The following is a 22,033-nucleotide window of genomic DNA, read 5'->3' as shown; positions in this document are numbered from 1 at the left end:
TGTGAACCATTCGCAGCATTCAAGGCGTTTGTGAAAAAATGTTCCACATATATCTGTAGTCCCTTGGGAAGAGGGTAAACACATTGTGAGGGCTACAATGGGGCGCCATAGGAAAAGTGCTAGTGAACCACTCTAAAAATGGAAGTCTTCTTGAGCAATAAATTATATTGATTCTGAGATAAATAGCAGATAAAGGCAACAAAAAGGAATGAGCAATACATGTTTAAGTAGTACATTTATTTCTATAGATTTTTACATCAGACCAAAAAATGGGACAACTTAGGAGACAACAGGGACAGAGGGATTTGGTTCTAACACAGGGACAGTCCAGAATTATGCATAAACATTCTGCCGCGTGGTCTTTGTTTTATAAAGAGATTAGCAAGATCAACAACTTCTTTCATCATCATATTCTGATGCAGAACACAGGAAAATGAGAAGTTCAGCTTTATCGACTCATCCTGCAAGGGCGCTATTATATTACAGATTTATGAGAGTAATGAGGCAAGGGTCTCCTTGGGGACCTCTTAGTTTACGCTTTTTTTTTAAAGACTCGCATTCTTTTGCTTTTTTATTTTTTTTTAAACTCCTGCATGGGCTTACTTTAACCTCTGGGAAGAAACTGAAGAAGCGTACACAAAACCTGCAGCAGGCATTGCCATGACAAGCATATTTTACGGCTTTTGCCTTTTAATTGCTATCTTGTAGGTATGTGAAGCATATCAAAAGGCCTTTTGAAAAGAGACAGTGACAAGATGCCTATCAGGAAAACACTCAGGCTCATCAGTCATTTCTCGCTTTAGCTGCAGCTCTCTACCTGTGCTCTAGCTGTAAGTGTGTGATAGATGAAACGGAGAACCCACTGGGGAGGATGACTTTCTTTTGGAGGAAAAAAAGAGCAAAACACCAAACTGAAAGCTTCATTTCATGGTTTATTAACAGATTTTTTTTTTTAATGGCACCCACTTTGCTGTGAAGTGTGTGGTTTGTAACAGTTTAGGATGTCACTTTGAATCAGGAAGATAGAGATTGCAGACAACCTAAACAAAATAGCTTCTTCACAGGACAAGAGCAATTTAGAATTCCAGCAATTAATTATGTATATGTCTTACAATCACTAGTTGAGCTGCTGATAAATACATAATGCATAAATCAATACGTGATATATGCACAAACGTAAAAAATCTAAACTTAAAGAGACCCCGTCACTAGACCATTTGTTTCAACTACAATCTTCCTCATAGATTATATGTGCATATAACCTATTTGAGGCCGTAAAAGATCGAAACTAAAGTGACCCTGTCACCAAACTAATTATTTCAACTACAGCCTTCCTGTCAGGTTATATGTACATACAAGCAATTTTAGGCATTTTAATTACCTATAAATGCTTCCCTTGTTTAGACGTCTAAATGCATTGAGACTGCTGCTAGGTACTTGGATATTATCTAAGCAACCCCAGCAGACTCAGAGCTGTCTTTAAAGTGACACTCTAAAGCAGGGGTCTCCAAACTTTTCAAACAAAGTGCCAGTTTACTGTCCTTCAGGCTTTAGGGGGTTGGACTGTGGACAGTGAAAGTAAAAAATGCCCCAGAGTCACTGAGAGTACAAAATGTTCCATCATTGGTTTTAATGGGAGGAATAGTGCCCCATTGTTGGTATCAGTGAGGGGAATAGTGCACTATTGTTGGTGTTAGTGGGAGAAAAAGTGCTGCATCATTTGTGTCTGCGGAAGGAATAGTACCCCAAGGGCTGGATAAGGGCGGCAAAGGGACACATGTGGCCCCCAGGCCAAAGTTTGGAGACCCCAGCTCTAAAGTATTTCCCTTCACTCTTCTCCCAGCAGCTACATAAAAGGTAATGTAGGGAGAAGAGAGCAGGGGTGGGGGAAATGTTGAGACAGCACAGGCAGTAATTAAACACTCCCAAAGGAGGAGAGCCCCTTGATGTACATAGAGGGAGGGAAGTTAAATTTGCTAGCAAGTCTAGAGGTACATTAGAGGTGAATAAAACATTGCTTATGCAAAGGAAAAAAAAGTAAGTGGTAAGCATTTCATATATTTAAATTGTTTGTATTTTACTTGCAATTTTTGAAGTGTTTAAAGGGTCTCTTTAAATAAGACATGATATGTAAAGTAAAACACATACTGACGTGCTCATGCCTATATATATATATATATATATATATATATATATATATATATATATATATATATATATATATATATATATATATATATATATATATATGTTCTTTATATACTGTATTATATACTGTATCATTTGAAAAGGTAATTAATGAGATGTCCTAAAATGAAGATGCAGCAGTTCTCGAAAGCTAGCCATACTTGGTTCTATTTTCTCTCATTCAGCCAGTTTGCTTAATAAGAGAAAAATCTGTTAATTTTTCCATCCATGCAAACAGCATGTATAGGGGAATCTGCACTGCCAGGTATCATATTCAGGCAGCCGCCTCACCAATGGCTGCCGGAATACTGGTGCCACCAAACAATGACTACATCTGATTGGTCAATACCTTTGCAACTGACTTGGGCAATTTTTACATTTACTTTTGTTCAGTTGGGTGGTACTTGCCAGGTCAACCACAGTTCTAATTGCAGCACATTCAACAGGAATCAGCCAAATCAATTCATCTATGGCAAGCCTAAGTATCATTATAGTAGAGCTACACCAAACATGTTTAATGCTCTTGGAGGATAACTGCACCAACAAGCTTTCAGTGGAATTACCCCACCCTTAAAGGAGAAGTAGGATCAAAGCTCTTTTGGCCCTAAATCTCCTAAAGGTCCCATGAGTGCCCTTCATTCTGCACTCCTGTGACCCAGATTCAGCTGACAACAGTCTAAAATCTGTTGTTGGCTGACTTGACTGAGCTGGTCCAGACTCTGGAGAGATCTCAAGAGTCTCTAATATCTAATGTCTCCAATGTCTAATGGTCCAGACTTTGGAGAGATCTCCTGAGTCTCTATTTTTTAATCCACCCAGATGCCCAACTGGCAGCTGGCTCAGCCTCTCACCACACCACTGAGAGTCTGAGCCAACTGCTTCTGCCCCCTTCACAGCTCAATGCTCATAGAAGACCAAGAACTGAGCGATCAGCTCTTAGAGAGGACATATCTAGTATCAGATCGATGCTGCATCTACCTAGATGAGTATGTAGGTTTGTGATATACCTGCTATAAATTCAACTTCATCCCAACCTTTTTGTTTGTATTGAGTAAGGAAGCCTCTGTCAGATTTTAAATGCTGTCTGAGTTCACATAGATATTTTCTATTATTTTTTTGTTCATACACTTTTAGCCTAGGATCATATTTGTGCTAACACAGGCATTCCATGTGATTCGCACTCGCACTGCAGGGCCGATCGCATGTGATGTCTGTGCAATGCAAGTTCAGCCACACAGTTGTATGGCTGAACTTGCATTGAATTTGCACAAAAAAGGTGCAGGGACTTTTTCCCCCGCACTAAAATCGGATCACCTATGCGATAAGATTCCTGTGCGAGTTCACAGTTCGCACTGTGATCTGTGAACTTATCTGGATGTGTCATTAACAATGTATTGATACCCACAGTGGTTTACAGATGGCAGTGTGAACTCCTGCAGGAGAGATGCGATGCGGGAACCAGTGCTGTAATCGTGCTGGTTCCTGCATCGCACAAGTGTGAACCTAGGCTGAACGTTGCCAGGAAGTAGAGAGAAATATTCCTTGTGAAGACATAGGCAGCAATAAACCCTCACTCACTAAAAATTAAGTGTTTTTTTTTCAGCCTGTGCACCCAGTAGGGAAATAATCTGCCTATATGGCACTCATGAAATAGACAAAAAGAGAAACCTCCAAAATATGTACAAACAGAAAAAAAAAATCAAAGCTGTACTTTAAGCCCTTCGCGTGTCATTCTAGCATCTCCCCTTCCTTAGATTTGGAGATCTTCTATAGACATCTTTGAGTACCACAGAGCTGGTTAAGACATTTATAAATAACTAATTTATCGTTATTCACGCAAAAGGAAATTGCATTATGATGTACTTTTCCATATGTTACTGAATTTAGATGCCACTTATTGATACCTATTATTTTACCATTATTTTCTGCTCACCAGTTTTTAAAACACTGACAAGTATGGCTGAATGACATTACCTTCAGAGAATATTTAACAGCAGATTATGAATCATGGAATCCAATATTAAGACCAATGAGTCTGCATATCCTTCTGTGTATAAAATATTTCTGCTCAACATTCATTCTGAAGACTATTTCTGTGCCCATTTAGATCTAGTCAACCTAAGAGCCAGACATCATGGCACCGTGCTGCCTGTTATGAGGAACTTTTATCACTGCCCCTCCCATATATATTACAAGAATTAATTTTTGTAAGGACTTCCAGTAACATTTGTAATGGTAATTATATACTTTAGAGAACTGTCTTGTTAGAATATAATATAGTTCAATGTGATGTGCTGCAGCACACACAACTTTGAAAACCTGAGAAATGCTGTCCCTTTCCTTTGCTCGACTGTATATGACATGCACTTCTCTTAAGTTACCAATATTATATATACAGTGATGTGAAAAAGTATTTGCCCCCTTCCTGATTTTTTTTTTTTTGCATTTTACTCACACTTAAATGTTTTAGATCATCAAACAAATTTTAATATTACACAAAAATAACCCAAGTAAATGCAAGATGCATATTTAAATTATTATTTCATTTATTAAGGGAAAAAAGCTGTTCAAACCTGCCTGGCCATATGTGAAAAAGTAATTGCCCCCTCCCATGCTGAATCATGAAAGAACTGCGATTAACCGCCATTTTTTGGAAAGCTGAGTTCAATTTCACTTTCCACACCCAGGTCTGATTACTGCTAGACCTGTTGAATCAAGAAATCACATAAATAGAAGCTGTCTGACAAAGTCAAGCATGCTAACAAAGCACAAAAGGCCACATATCATGCCACAATCTAAAAATAAAATAAAATCAAGAACAGATTAGAAACAAACATGTATCGGTCTAGGAAGGGTTTAAAAGCCATTTCTAAGGCTTTGGAACTCCAGTGAACCACAGGGAAAGCCATTATCTACACATGGAGATAACTTGGAACAGTGGGGAACCTTCCCAGGAGTGGCCAGGCTACAAAAATTACTCCAAGAGCACAATGACGACTCATCCAGGAGGTCATAAAAGAACCCAGAACAACATCTAAAGAACTGCAGGCCTCACTTGCCTCAGGTAAGCTCAGTGTTCATGATTCAACAATAAGAAAGAGACTAAGCAAAAATGGCCTCTATGGGAAAGGCCAAAGCCACTGCTGACTAAAAAGAATACAAAGGCTCATCTCACATTTACCAAAAAACATCTTGATTATCCCCAAGACTTTTAGACAAATATTCTGTGGACTGATGAGACAAAAATGTTACTTTTTGGAAGGTGTGCATCTGGCGTAAAACTAATACAGCATTTCATAACAAGAACATCATACCAACAGTCAGATATGGTGGTGTTAGCGTGATGGTCTGGGGCTGCTTTGAAGCTTCAGGATCTGGACGACTTTACCATAATTGATGGAACAATGAATTCTGAACTCTACCAGAAAATTCTAAAGGAGAATGTCTGGCCATCAGTTTGTGACCTCAAGCTCAAGTGCACTTGGGTTATGCAGCAGGACAATGATCTGAAACACAACAGCAAGTCCACCTCCAAATGGTTCAAACAAAGCTAAATTTAGGTTTTGGAGTGGCCTGGTCAAAGCCCACAAATAAATCCAATTGAGATGCTGTATCATGACCTTACACAGGCTGTTCATGCTGGAAAACCCTCCAATGTGGCTGAATTAAAACACTTTTCCAAAGAAGAGTGGGCCAAAAGCTCCACAGCAATGTGAAAGACTCATTGTCAGCTATCGCAAACACTTGATAGCTGTTGTTGCCGCCAAGGGTGGCACAACCAGTTATTAGGTTTAGGGGCAATTACTTTTTTCACATAAAGCCAGGCAGGTTTGGACAGCTATTTTGCCTTAATAAATTTAAAAACTGCATTTTGTATTTACTCAGGTTATCTTTGTGTAATAATACAATTTGTTTGATGATCTCAGTCATTTTAGTGTGACAAATATGCAAAAAAATCAGAAAGGGGGAAAATATTTTTAACTGTAATAATCACACAACTGTAGTACTGTGTAAAAGTTTTAGGTGGGAAATGCTGTAAAATGAGAATGCTTTCAAAAATATATATTAAATTTGTTTCATTTTAGCAATATACAATATGCAAAGTGAGAGAACAGAAGAAAAACATGCAGGAAATTGTTATGACTCTGACTGTTACGTCCATAAGCACTTCAAACCGCACTCCCCAGACCCCCTTTTTCTTACCCAAGTTCATCCGATCAGCGATGTGCATGAGCGCAGTGCTGTCCAGCCACTGTCACACTTCTCATTGGACAGATTGATAGCAGCAGTAGCCAATGCCTTCATTAAATCTAGTGACATGGGAGCAGGGGGTGAGGCTGAGTCCCACTGTCTGCGTCAATGGACACAGTAATGGGACTCGGGAGCAAGCTTGCACGGGTGAGCCCATAGAGGCAGCTTTCCGTGGAGGGCAGGAGCCAGGAGCACCAGAGGGACACCCCAGAAGAAGAGGATTGGGGTTTCTCTGGTATAACATGTTTGTTATTTTTATTTAAAAAAAACAGAACCTTTACAATCCATTTAAATCTGTGTAAGGTCCCAATTGTGTCATTGAGCTTCACAAACCATTTTTTCTTTATTCTCAACAGCCTAAAATAACTGTGATTATGTAAAACTGTGGAGAGCGATATAGTGCATGGACAAACCACAGGTTTTGCTTCAAAGATGGAAAGCACATTTTGAAAACATCTTTTATTCGATCAGAGACTAGCACAATATGATTGTCTTCTATAAAATGCCCGATTTTTTAAGCACAGCCTGCTTGTGCAATTAATTGTTAAAGCAAATACTTTTTTTTTTAACAATTGAAGTAAAACAGTAAGAAATTCCAAATGTTACAAATTAAATATATGTTTCAAAAATCAAAATGTATTAACAGCATAGTAACAGCATATCTTTGAACCAATTAACGGTAGTATAAACCCAAAAAAGAATTGCAAAATTGTCTATTGACACAAAAGCTAAAATAATCTTTTTTTTTATTATTTAAAAATGATTATTGGACATTTTTGCTATCTTTGTGTTGTATTAACAGTTTATAGATAAGGACTATATTCATTGGAAGGCAATATTCTTTCTATATTGACTATTTACACAACATTTGTTACTTACCCTTTAGACACTGTTCTTAAGACATGAATTGCCTCTGTTTGTCTTTCTTTGTTCACATCTTCCAAGAACCGCATTCCCATTTGTTTTTAATATAACCTTGCAGTAAAGGTTAATTGTGTCTGACCTGCAGTCAAGACAAAACTCTAACCCTGGCTTCCTCTAAATGTTGCCCTTAGTCATAAGCCACTGCGCAGGGAAAACCTTTTCAGATGTTCAACACAACAAAAGTCACTTATAGTATGAGAAACTTCAACTTAGTAATATGAGTTCTTTTTTTTTATTATTTATGATAATGCTCACTTTTGTGGTTTTGCAGAAACATGAAATAATGCATGTTGCTACATTGAGTTCTGTTCTGATTATAGCAACAAGCCCAACATAATATATTAGATGAGAAAAATATGCCTTAATAAAGTTGAAAAAAGGCACATTATTTTCATTTATAAATCATAATATAAAATAATATACTGTAACATCTAGGGCTTCTTAACTATTTTTAAGTGTATGAAAAGCCCAAACTATGGTTTTTAGCCATGGATAAAATGTGGAAGGGTTAAAATCTCTGTCTAATTTTCTTTTTTTCTTTTTTTGCTGCTTCTGTTGTCAATGGGGACAATCACCCACACTGATTCTGGTGACCGTTGTGCTCAGTACAGTGGGTGAGTGGACGTTTTCCAATGGGTAACCCTGTTCTGGTTAAATTGTCACTAAAGGTTTTTTTTTTGTCATCTATGTTCCATTGGGGAGATTGCCCTTCATTTCCCATCCTATAGCCAAAACAGAAAGTGAGAGGGAATCCCTCTGTGAGGGAGTCTGAGTATCACCAGGGTCATCAGAACAAGTGTCCCTATTGGAAGATTTTCCCTCTATTACTGTTTTGATGTCAACCCAAAAACAGTGATCTTCTTTCACTTTTACTTTCACTGATAACAGTAAACAGGACAAAAGGGGAGAGTTAGTATCCCTAATAGGGGGGGGGGGGGGGCACAGACAGCACTAAGACCTGACAGCTCTTCTAATCCCTCTCCATTCTATCCCAAAAAAACATTTTGCCTTTAGTGACAATTATCTTCTCTTAATTCTCTGGGACAGGAATTGAAGAGAAATTCCCGTAATGGGATACATAAAAAATGGCAGTGGTTTCAACCATCTTCTACTCTATCCAAAGTATGTTTTGCTTTTACAAGCAGTGGGTGTTAATAAAACATACAGAAAATACATCTCTAACAACAAGATCCCCTAATTACACATAATGTATCTAAAAAAATGAGAGGCTGTTGATGTCAGACTTCCAGTACCTAAATGCCAATGACTAGTAGCTTAAATTATATATGATGTTATAACCAACATGCATTGGCTACTTCCTCACTGCTTTATGAAACTTAGCCTCACTGCTTTATGAAACTTAGGTTGAAGTCATTCGTTTTCTAAAACGGATACATTTTATCTAAAGATGTTTTGAAAGATGCTAGTATTAAAATAAAGGTCTAAGAGCATACAGTGTAATTTGCTTCAGCAAAGCTCAAAAAGCACCCGTGCTAATAGTTATAATTTAATGTCCATCTTTGTACATATAAATGCTTATGCAATAGCTAGCATTGGTTTGTGTGAATAAAAACATCCTTTGTATATTTTTTGGACTCTTGCACTAACAGTACAAGTCAATAAGAAATCAATAAAAACAATGAAAAAATATTCAGAAAATAGATACAAGGTGTTTATTCAACATTTTCTGTGATATCCCCAGCCCTTTTTTGGCTGGCCTGTGCTTTGATCAGCCATCAGAAAATCTTGAAAAATGCCAGTTAAAATGATATTGTCATTGACAATATTTAAAGCTATACTCCAGCTAGGCAAAAAATTTACTGATTTGAGCTACCCTCCCCCACACATAGAAATGTAAAACTGCTTGTTTAATTAAGGGGACTTTTCAAGTAGATGAATGCTTACTTTATTCCTCAACCAGCTCTCTCTTCTGGTGTGTGGACAGGGCTTCAAAGTCCTCATGTACCTAGAGGGCCACTAATTCTCCATTGTAAGCTAGGATGTCAGAGAAGGCGCAAGCACAAAACAGTCAAAGAGAAGTGGCTTTGTGGAACTGGTCATACGGTGGGGATAGAAGCCTGAGGGAGTGAGGAATAACATAAGCATTCTTCAGCTTTAAACATACCCGGGACTAAGGCTGGGTTCACACTGCTGCGGAAGCGAGAACCGGATGTGATTCGCACCGCACTGCAGTGCAAATCACATCCGATCTCTGTGCGATGCGAGTTCAGCCATACAGATAGTATAGCTGAATTCGCATCGCACCCGCCGCAAACTCGCACGGGACCCTTTTTTTGGTCCGCAGCAGAATCGGATCGCATGGGTGTTCACACCATGCAAACCGATTCCTGTCCGAGTTTGCAGATCGCACTGCGATATACGGACTGATCTGGGGTTGTCATTAACATTTCACTGACACTCCCAGCAGTCCGCATAGGGCAGTGTGAACTGCCGGCGGGAGGCATGCGATGTGGGAAAGCGCTGCGGATTTGCGGCATTCCCGCATCGCTTCAGTGTGAACCCAGCCTAAAGGAGCACCTTTACAGGGTAGTGGTGGAATCCCAAGGAACGTTTTATCAGGAGAAAAGCTGAATACCTGAATACTCAATGCATAAAGCTAATCAATATACAGTGCCTTGCGAAAGTATTCGGCCCCCTTGAACTTTTCAACCTTTTGCCACACTTCAGGCTTCAAACATAAAGATATAACATTTTTATTTTTTGTGAAGAATCACCAACAAGTGGGACACAATTGTGAAGTGGAACGAAATCTATTGGATAATTTAAACTTTTTTAGCAAATAAAAAACTGAAAAGTGGTGCGTGCATAATTATTCGGCCCCTTTACTTTCAGTGCAGCAAACTCACTCCAGAAGTTCAGCGAGGATCTCTGAATGATCCAATGTTGTCCTAAATGACTGATGGTGATAAATAGAATCCACCTGTGTGTAATCAAGTCTCTGTATAAATGCACCTGCTCTGTGATAGTCTCAGGGTTCTGTTGAAAGCGCAGAGAGCATCATGAAGACCAAGGAACACACCAGACAGGTCTGTAATACTGTTGTGGAGAAGTTTAAAGCCGGATTTGGATACAAAAAGATTTCCCAAGCTTTAAACATCCCAAGGAGCCCTGTGCAAGCGATCATTTTGAAATGGAAGGAGTATCAGACCACTGCAAATCTACCAAAACCTGGCCGTCCCTCTAAACTTTCAGCTCAGACAAGGAGAAGACTGATCAGAGATGCAGCCAAGAGGCCCATGATCACCCTGGATGAACTGCAGAGAACTACAGCTAAGGTGGGAGAGTCTGTCCATAGGACAACAATCAGTCGTACACTGCACAAATCTGGCCTTTATGGAAGAGTGGCAAGAATAAAGCCATTTCTCAAAGATATCCATAAAAAGTCTCGTCTAAAGTTTGCCACAAGCCACCTGGGAGACACACCAAACATGTGGAAGAAGGTGTTTTGGTCAGATGAAACCAAAATCAAACTTTTTGCCCACAATGCAAAACGATATGTTTGGCGTAAAAGCAACACAGCTCATCACCCTCAACACACCATCCCCACTGTCAAACATGGTGGTAGCAGCATCATGGTTTGGGCCTGCTTTTTTTCAGCAGGGACAGGGAAGATGGTTAAAATTGAGGGGAAGATGGATGCAGCCAAATACAGGACCATTCTGGATGAAAACCTGTTGGAGTCTGCAAAAGACCTGAAACTGGGACAGAGATTTATCTTCCAACAAGACAATGTTCCCAAACATACAGCAAAATCTACAAAGGAATGGTTCACAAATAAACGTATCCAGGTGTTAGAATGGCCAAGTCAAAGTCCAGACCTGAATCCAATCCAGAATCTGTGGAAAGAGCTGAAAACTGCTGTTCACAAACACTCTCCATCCAACCTCACTGAGCTCGAGCTGTTTTGCAAGAAAGAACCGGCAAGAATTTCAGTCTCTCGATGTGCAAAACTGATAGAGACATACCCCAAGCGACTTGCAGCTGTAATCGCAGCAAAAGGTGGCTCTACAAAGTATTAACGCAAGGGGGCCGAATCATTTTGCACGCCCCACTTTTCATTTTTTTATTAGTTAAAAAAGTTCCAAAAATCCAATAGATTTTGTTCCACTTCACAATTGTGTCCCACTTGTTGGTGATTCTTCACAAAAAATAAAAATGTTATATCTTTATGTTTGAAGCCTGAAATGTGGCAAAAGGTTGAAAAGTTCAAGGGGGCCGAATACTTTCGCAAGGCACTGTAAGTATTGATAAACATGCATTTTTGTGACTTTGACAGTTTACTTTTTCATTTTTTTTTTTTTTTTAATTCTTTTATTCAGTTTTCAATGCAGGACAGATACAGTAAACAGAACAATCACAGATAAACCTGATCATGCACATCATGACCATATACATACACTAGATAGAAGTAAGCATGTTCAAAAACAGTCTCATATATAAGAGGTATTTGTAGTTGTTAACCTATGATGACAGACAATACCCTCCTACGTGCTTAGAGTAACAGGCCGAGGGAGGTGTACGTGAACCACGCGACACCCCTCTCGTAAACATCCACAGACCTTCGCCATTGTAACGTCTATATTGACACTATGGGTCCGCAAGACTTCATATTTATTTTTAAGCTTGATGTTGGTAATTACATAATGGAATATACTGTATGTTTAAATTGGTTGAAATAATTTTGTGTAAAAGCGGATAGTAAGATAAAGCATAAGTGGAGTGGACATGGACCTGTCATCTGCCTGCTCAAAGGGGATCAGCGAACAGGTCTCGGGCTGAGCAGGCAGATCCCCTGGCAGAGTCCACCTGTGTGAAAGAGCACTAAGCCTTTAGTCTAGGCACTTGCTTAGTTCTTATTCGAGCAATACAAGATAGAAAGCTTCATAAGGCTTTTCTAATACAACTGTGCAAAGATGTGCAGTGGCCTATAACAATCAATCCGATTTCAGCTTGCTCTATTTTAGTGTAATCTGACAAATACTTACTGTTATTTATTGTTAGGAGCTTTTGTGTTTACTTGTCCTGCCTTGATTTTAAGAAGCACTATATTTTTCAAAGTCTTTTTTTTGTATTAGCGGTGATGATATCGTTATAAAATGTTTTGTTTCTAATACATTATGGGCAGGATACTCTTTGAGCAAATTCTCTTGAATTCTTCCCTGTCTACAAAGCTGTGAAATTATTCTCAAATAATCAAAAACTGGTCTTACTTCTCTCATAGATGTTGCTGTCTAAATCTCAATATGTTATTTAGAAATATAGTTGTTGTAATAAATTGTCTAGACCTTACCTTGAATTAATGTCACTGTGGGGGAGATTTACTAAAGCTACCAGATTTCAGGGCTCGAGTCCTGCGGGAACTCATGGGAAGGGCATGCTTGCACTTTTTTCACAGCAGGAACGCTGTTCCCTTTGCAGGACTAGAGCCGCCCGAGCTGATCCTTCAATAAGCGACGATGCCCAGCATTGCCGCATAGTGAAGGATGGCGTCCTCCTCTCCCTCGGTCCTCCTCCTCCAGCAGCCGCGGCTATACTATACAGGACCGTGCCTTCCAATCTGCAGCGCTAGATACCCGCTGCAATACTGTCATTGGCTGCTAGAACCGCTATTGTCCTAAAAAACAATGACATTACCTGTGCTCCCCGCCCTCATCAGCAAGTTCCTCCGCCCGGCTTTTGCCCCCCTGCAGCATGCTCCTTCATCAAGGACTTATCCAGGTACATGTTTTTCTACTTTGTGATGGCTCAGTCACAACTCTGATGGGGAACTCTGGGGACAGTCTGATGAGGGGCTCCCTAATGGGAAAACCTGCTCTCTGATGGGGGGCACTCTGATGGGAACACTTGCTCTCTGGTGGAAGGAATAGTCCCCCATCATTGGTGTCAGTGGGAGGAATCGAACGAGGGAAAGATCATCACCCATTGTGGTGATTATTTTGTTAGTTTTACAAGTTAACTTATTTTGTTTTTGTTAACTGGCACTTTACAATAAATGTTGCACTGTATTTTCTGCGAAATATATATGCATATGAGCGTATAATTTTTTATTTTTTTTGGTGGGGGAGTGGATCTTGGGTGGGAGTTCCCACACTTTTTTCCCCAGGACTTGACCCCTGCTAGATTTACTAAAACTACTCTGTAGTGCAGCTGTACATGGTAGCCAGCCAGCTTCTAACTTCAGTTTGTTCACTTAAGCTTTGGCAATAAAATCTGAAAGCTGATTGGTTTCAATTCAGAGTTGCGCCAGATTTTTCCCTCTCCAGTCTTAGTAAATAACCCCCTCAATTAACTTCAAGGAGTGAACATTCAAAAGGAGACAGCCCCTACGTCCTACTTCAGTGTGCATTTCTTAAAGATCTTGTGAACTGTGTGCATAACAAATTCATTATTCAGTAGACATTCTGAATGTGAGCAGTCAGTACAAGTACAAGGGCTGGTTCACACTAGCCCCAGACTAACATGCTCAACCATAGATGTGCACTGCGAGCAGAGTGGTATGATGTGCTTTGTTCAATGTATTACACTATTTATATTATTTTTTGCTTTAACTTTATTGAAATGTCAGAATGACATTTCATTCATATTTATGCACTGCAGCACCTTGCAACGTGGTATAGTGCAGTAATGTCAAACCTTGGCACCCCAGATGTTTTGGAACTACTTTTCTCATTATGTTCATGCACTCTGCAGTGTGTTGAGCATCATTGGAAATGTAGTTCAAAACATCTGGAGTGCCAAGGTTCGCCATCACTGGTATAGTGCATTGCAACATGCTGTGGTGAAAAAAGTAGTGCATGTTTATTTGAGAGCACCATGCAGAATAGTGGTGTGAACTCAACAAATAGAACATAGGGTATGTTGCCTTGTTCATGCGTTAAGACTGAAATAAGTGGGCTGTGATCTATTCTATTAAACTAACAACAAGAACAGTGGACTGAAATTTCAATACAAAATTAATGATTTCTTAAAATAATCTCAGAAAGTTTAATAATATAGATATTCTTCCAGTAGTTACAAATGTGACATCTACCATCATTAATTAATGCACATCAAACCTACACAAAACTGACACCACTCTTTACAATATCTGACAATCCATTAACTGCCATGCTCATATTTAAAACAATATAATAATATTCACATGTTTAAATCAATCATGACTATTAAAATACCTTTGTTTTTGAGGGGTGGCAAGGTAGGATGAAGATCTCTGTTACAAAAGTCTTCATCTGTGCAACATTCGATAGACCGTCTCTGATGTGGAATAGGTGTGTCCTAACACAAACCAAAACACACAGTAAGAAACAAGAGGACTAGAAAGAAAATGTAATTCAGTTATAAGAAAAAGATTTCTGACTGGATGTAAAATGAATGCAACAAAGTACCATAACCATAGTTGTTGTAATTCATTATTAAGTTGTACAGAAAAATATCCTTTTGAAAAAGTAACTATAAAATAACTCCTATCATTGGCCTTAGTGTGGAGCCAGCACCTATTATCTAACAGGTTTTAATTTGATGTCCCTCTAAAGCACTTTTACTGTGACGTTTCTTCTGTTTTTTTGTTCTGAACATCCTGTATAATACACAGCACATTATCACAATAAAAATTCAATTAAAAGTTTTTTATTTTTTATTTTGATATGCCTGTATACTTTTATATTTTTTTGTCTTTGATCCAGATTGGTCAAATCTTTGCCTGCCCATAACAACAATATTATCATTTCAACTGTAATTGCACATGTCCAGAAAAACAAAGAACACTTTGAATGAAAACTTCCTTTAAATGTTTCCTGAACCAGAAGTAGGCCTCCAGTTGCCAGTGCATGGGTAACGTTAAACATTCACAGTAAGATTTGAAATAAAGGGGGACTAAACTCTCTTAATCAACATTAACTATTTGAATCATTATGCTGCTAGAATTAGTAAATAGATGGGAAGGTATATAATATATTTACTTGTTTTAATCCTCTTTTTTTTCTTCTTTTTTTTAAATTTCTTCAGTTGCTTCCTGGTTTCTTTTCTAGGCCATTAGTCTTTGTGGGCAATTTTTCTTTCATCTGGAAGAGATGAGGAGGGGCTTTCTCAGCTAAGCATGCCCCCCTGCCTGCATGCCTAAGGACAGATGAATTCCAGAAAACAAATGCTATATGAATCATCTGCCGTTACTCAAGATGGCCATGGCTAAAAATGCCAGGTGGAGTATTTCAGGCTCCATGTACCCTTGACTTAAAAAAAATGCCAGTTAGTTGGCAGAAAAAAAAACACTTATATAGAGATTTTTTGTACAGGAGTTTAGGAGAGCTTAGGAATGTTATTTTCTGCAGGAATCAAAAAATGCAACCGGGGCAAAACACAAAACTGCTGTGCATGGACCCTCAACAAAATTAAGCATGGAGACATGGATGGGAAAGTTTGCTTTGAATATTAAAAAATTATTTAATTGCATTTTCGGTTTGTGGTGCTCAGATATAGTTTTGTTTCATTTTAACTGAAATAATTTACCCAGAATCATTTAATTTGAATGCCCTTATGCTGAAAACTGAATAGTCTATTTCACACCTGTTGGTAAATTTACTGAAGCTGATACATTTAAAATAAACCTGTACTTAAAGAATGTGCAGTCTGTTATTGCTGACCTTACCTTCTGAAAATGCTAGCTGCCAAGTCATCATGCTGACCCAGTAGCTTCATTACATTTAGAGTAATTAAGCCCCACAGCTCTGTTAATATAAGTCCCATGCAAATTGATATTCCCTACATATACAACAAGGAAACCAGTCTACATATAATTAAAAAAATAGCAAGTACAACATACTTTTTAATAAATTCTAAAATCTAAATGAAGCAGTCATTAGTAGTTATTTTATTATCGCAGCTAAAATCAATACAGACGATAAAAAAACTCCATCATATTCCAACATCTAGGGTCCTCATATGACTCTTTCTCAAGATCAGAGTAGCTTCATTAATTTCTGGGTCAATGACCTGAAACAAGTCTGCAGAGCAGGAGTTCGGACTTCACTCTGACTGTCTAATCTGCTTTTGTTCTATGTCATTGGCTCAGAAAGTATTGCAGCCACAGATAATGAAGCAACTAGCATTTTCAGAGGTTCAGTAATAGCAGCCTCTATAGTTCTTACAACACAGGTTTCTCTGACATCTCTTAATGCATATGGCAAACTTAGAAGGTAAGAGCTACAGACAACTGCAATAGTTCTGCCAGTGCATGAATCTAATAATATGTCCATGAAAAATAAGGTTGCTTGACACTGGATTATAAAAAAAAAGCAATAAGTAATATTGTATGCAGTAGTGTTAAAAAAAAAAAAAAGAAGTCAAATAACTGACCATAACAGGTTTACCTATAGGATGAGGTCAATGCCATTATATATATATAAAAAAATCAATGTACTATCTCTATATGGTAATATTAACATCTACCAAGTTTAAATTGTGAAAACTTCTCTTAAATATATACATACAGACAATATGACGGTTATAATTTCCTCCTATAGTCAATAAAAAGGCTCCGAGCTGTATTAGAGGATATGTAAATTAAAGGTCTACTCACCAACACCACCTGGTATCAAGAGATGGGGGTATCTGTCTCTCCTCCCATCTATTGGCCACATATAAAAATGAGATGAACAGAAAAAGAGAAGGTATGCTAGTAAGTACTGTCTTACTGAAGATATGGGCTATCTATCGTCTGCCCTATGAAATGATCTTTCTCTCAGATATGCGATACGGGTACACTTATCCATGTGGACACAAATAACCACTGATGGATGAGCCCCATATATCACCATATATCACCAAAAAAGCTTCTCTCTTAATCAAGACTACATTGCACAAGGCAAATCTCACCTCACAAAAAAGAAAAATGGAGGGGAGGGGGTAAAGAATGTGTCCGGACAAAAATTGAATCAATTAAATCATGTGAACCTAAATGAAAATAAAATCAGAAGGTGCTCCCAAAATCAAAGCACCCAAACTTTTTTCTATATAGAATGGCATTGACCTTGTCCTATAGGTATACCTGGTATGGTAATTGACATACTTTTTATGATTTACAATAAAGGTTAAGTATTAGTTAAGCTGTATTTTTGTGTGTAGGGAAGCACACCCTTGTCTAGTTCTCGTCTAATTTTGCCACAGTTAAGTGTTTTCAATATCACAGGCTTTTGTGTGTGTGTATATATATATATATATATATATATATATATATATATATATATATAAATTACTGTCAGACTAGGGTATACTAACAAAACATACTATTTTACCGTATATATGAAATATTTTTCATGGCTCTACTATTCCATTTGGAGATAAAAGACGACAGGCATTCACTATTTGCACATTTAGCATAATGCTTAGTTCACACTGTCCTGTAAGCATTGTTGTTGAGATCATCCAATGAAGAAACTGTGTAAGAACTTGCAAGCTACACTACATGCATTCCTTCCTTGACCACACAGGCCCTAATAAAAGCCATATGGGAAATAAAGGATGATCTAGCTCAGGGTGTGGCAAACGACACAAAAGGAGCAAGTTTAGCATAATCGATCATTCATTAAATTCATAACTGAAATACAATAAGGTCAAAAGCGCACATGATTCTTATTATCAAATATGAATTGGATGTATTATATGAACACATTCCAGAGGATGTCAGAAACACAGATGTCCTTATTATCTTCTGCAATGATTATCTTTTTTATGCTAAGGGCTAGAAACTTGTTGCATGTCCCTTTCTAGCAGCAAAGAGTTTTAATCATGGCTCACAAATCTCTTCAGTTACTCAGATGTGCAGCTGTGCAACAGAACGCCTCTTTGTTGTCCACTCAATGCTGTTACAAACAGAGATCATATGGAAGTCAGTCTTTATCTACAAGCACCAAATGAAATAGTATCTACTTACTACTAATAATTAAGTGCAGGTTGCCATTTTGGCTGCAAGGTATCTGTTTACTAAGGTTTTACAGGTGGTCAGACAATGCTTTTTTGGAAGGATTTTTAGAAGGAACATTGTCACCTGAACACTGGTGGCTATTGTAAGCAGTCACCAACTTACTCTGCATTGAAAATCAGAGCCCTCTAATCCTAAGCAGCCAGAGGTAATCACAGGGAGCCCCGATTCATCTTCTTCTATAATCGTGAAGCAGTATCCGTCTGTCCTGTAGAAGGCAGGAAAACATAACTAGAACCTTCAGTTTAATTATTTAAACATACAGGATACACATGAAACCATTGCAGTTCTTTACACTATCTGGACTTTTATCTTTCTTCCTACTAACAGTGTGAAATGGAATAAAACTTTACTTTATAACAAGAATTTTCAACACACACTATATTTGGAAAATAAGTAAAACTTAAGCTATACTTTGGTAGAAGAAATAATGTTACAAAAATGTATGGGTAGCAGAAAATGAAAGTGTATATCCTACTTCTGAAAGCATTGCGGCACAAACTAGTTACTACACACAATGTATAATGATAAAACAGAAGACCCTCCCCCATCCAGACCAGAAGTCTGCATACCTTTGGGAACTAACTTTTTAAAGAAAAAATAATAGAAAGAAATAGAATGGAATGAAAACAAAAGAGTGTACCCTAATTTTTTTTTTTTTTAAGGTTAAATTGTTTTTATTGAAAAGAAACGGTATACAATACAAGTATAATGTACTCATTTCAGATGAAAAAGTGTTACAGGTACATGACAAATATCAAACAAAGTAAGAAAAAGAAAAAAGATATGCTGGATCACGGAAAAAATACAAAAAAAAAAAAGGAACACAAGGGGAAAATAACAGGACAAAGAAAAAGGGAATTGCAGTACGGTTGACAACATGAAACCGTTTTTTTTCCTAGGTTAATCTCCAACATTCAACTCTAGCGCGACATAAGTAACTAGTATTTAAGATGAAACCTATGCCCTTATAAAGTAACGGTTTCCGTATGACTCCTCCGCACCCCAAATGGGATCACGCTGTGACAGAGGAGTCATACCGAGCCTTGTTGAGTAACTTTTTCCACAGAAGGCGTGGAATTGCATTGTACATCATAGAGGAGGCTACTTTCTATACCAATCCGTCCAACATTTCCATTGCGCGTCTACGTTTTTACCACGCGAGTTCCTAAAGGCCAATAACCTTTCATATTGAAAATTGAGATTCACTTGAGCTAGTACTTCTGATGGATTTGGGGATAGTGAGCTTTTCCAATGTCGTGCGATAATCAACTTAGTTGTGTTCAGAATTTGAATTACTACTGTACGGAATTGGGTCGGATAATTATCAATTCCGAGGTGTAGAATTGCTAAGGCGGGGTCTGGAGATTGTAGCACACCTGTAATTTCAGCGAGGATGGTGAACATTTTCCTCCAGAAACTAGAAATGCTCTTACAATGCCAGAATATGTGCAATGTCGTACCTACGTTACCACAATCTCTCCAGCAGAGAGGGGATTGTGTATTAAACATTCTAGCTAGTTGGCGGGGAGTCCTATACCATTTATGTAAAATCTTTTGAGTGAGCTCCCAGTGGCTTACACATCGAGTAGCAATATATGTGCATTTAAGGGCTCTGCTCCATTGGATAACATCATAAGATTTGTTCAAATCCTTTTCCCACGTTAGCATGGACGAGGACTTCACCATTTCCTTTTTATATTGGAGGATGTTATAGAACACTGAAATACCCTTTCCCACCGTGGTGGGGGAGAGAAGGAACTTCCATGCCGAGCTGTCAATTTCAATGTTTGGTGGAGGAAACTTTAGGAGAAAGGATGAAACCTGCTTATACAAAAATTCACTCGTTTGGGGAATTGCATATGTAGATTTTAATGAGTGGAAAGGCATTAGTTGTGAATCGGAGTATAAGTCGTCAACCCACTCTAATCCATTCTCCTTCCATACAGTAACTTTACTATACGGGAGTAGAATGTTCAGTGTTTGAATTGGGAACCTGATGGTGGCACCAAGGTTTTCCCTCGGTTGTTGCAGGCGTAAGTGTCTCCAGGCTAGGATAGTAGCCATGATTGTAGGGGAAAGGTAGGTTAAGGTTCTAGGTCTCCAAGCGTCAGCCAGTAGAAAAAGACTTAAGTGGGAGGTGTTCGCTATGGAAGCTTCTAGGTTGGTCCATAAAGGCTCAGAGCCCTGTAGGAACCAATGTTTAGCTTGCGCTAGAACTGCTGCCCAGTAGTAGTCCTTAATGTCAGGGAGGCCCATTCCTCCCGCATTTCTATGTATTATAAGTTTGTTAGAAGGGCATCGAGCCCTCTTTCCCTGCCATATGTATTGTTTAAGGAGCTTACTTAGGTCCTGGAAGTGTGACTGTTTATATACTATTGGTAGGGTTCTGAAGATATATAGTATTTTTGGCAAAATCATCATTTTGTAGGACGCTATTCTTCCTGCCCATGATAACTCTGTTTTAGAGAATTGTGAAATATTCTTCTTCACATCTTGTAGAAGGTTTTTGATGTTTACTTCTGCTATATGAGATAGGTCAGTCGTTAGCTGAATGCCTAAGTAGGGGATTTGTTTGGAGGTCCATACGTACGGGAACGTTTTTTTGAGATGTGAGCTCGTGTGTTGGTTTATTCCTAAGTTCAATATTAGAGACTTGGTAAAATTCACCTTATAGTACGAAATATGACCGAACGTTTCTAAGATTTCATGCGCGAAAGGTAGAGATACAGCTGGGTTAGTTAAGTATAGGATGAGATCATCTGCGAACAAATTAACTATATGATTTTTGTGGAGGACTTTGAGACCTGATATATGTGGATGTGATCTAATGGTCTCCGCCAGGGGTTCTATCATCAGATTAAATATAAGAGGAGATAGGGGGCACCCCTGGCGGGTACCATTCGATATTTGGAAGGATTTAGACAAGTGTCCCATAGTAAACACCTGAGCTGAGGGGTTGGAATATAATGCTAAGATAGAAGAAAGGGCCTCCTCCCGAAAACCGAATTTTTGCAAAGCCGCCGCCATGTAGTCCCACTGGACTCTATCAAACGCCTTCTCTGCATCTATGGATAGAAGCAGAGAAGGCGTTTTCCGAGCCGTTGCCTGGTGTATAATATTAAGCAAGCGCCTTGTAGCGTCCGACGCCTGCCTCCCCTTCGTGAAACCAGTTTGATCCGGGTTTATCAAGGTTGGCATAAGATCAAAAATTCTATTGGCTACCATTTTGGCATATAATTTAATGTCTCCATTGAGAAGGGAGATGGGGCGAAAATTAGCCGGTGTATCAGGAGATTTACCTGGTTTGGGTAAGGTAACGACGTAGGCCTTGAGCATTTCTGTTGGAAATGAACCTGTCGTCCTGGCTGTATTAAAGATAGAAAGGAGATGAGGGGACAATATTTTGGAGAAGGTTTTATAATATGCATTTGATAGTCCGTCAGGGCCAGGGGATTTTCCTAAAGGTAGGGAGTGTATAGCTTTCTCTAATTCGCTAAGTGTAAAGGGCTCATTAAGGTCATGTAGTTGGGTATTGGATAGTGAAGGTAGTTGAATTTTGTCTAAAAAGGAATTTATTTGTTCGTCAGATGGTCTGGAGGAGTTGGGATCAGCGTGTAGGTTGTATAAGGCTGCATAATAATCCGCAAATGCATTTGCGATTTCTTGAGGGTG

General features: G+C 38.6%; 1 protein-coding gene across 5 annotated transcripts in view; it reads right to left on the bottom strand.

The window, feature by feature from the left end:
• The window catches only part of BMPR1B (bone morphogenetic protein receptor type 1B), a 677,368-nt gene that overhangs the window by 49,961 nt on the left and 605,374 nt on the right, over window positions 1-22,033 (bottom strand). For all 5 annotated transcript variants that reach the window (XM_077476573.1, XM_077476572.1, XM_077476577.1 and 2 more), the window contains 2 exons: window positions 18,464-18,566; window positions 14,556-14,658 (listed from right to left, as the gene is read on the bottom strand). In XM_077476573.1, coding sequence (XP_077332699.1) covers window positions 14,556-14,658; window positions 18,464-18,566 — 206 coding nt within the window. The remainder of the gene's footprint in view (window positions 1-14,555; window positions 14,659-18,463; window positions 18,567-22,033) is intronic.

Source organism: Lithobates pipiens, unplaced genomic scaffold (assembly GCF_037356315.1).
Source record: "Lithobates pipiens isolate NorthernLeopardFrog02 unplaced genomic scaffold, aLitPip1_a1.2 Scaffold_13, whole genome shotgun sequence".
Lineage (NCBI taxonomy): Eukaryota > Metazoa > Chordata > Amphibia > Anura > Ranidae > Lithobates > Lithobates pipiens.
Note: the sequence above shows the minus strand (reverse complement) of the source record. Positions and strands in the feature narration are given on the sequence as shown.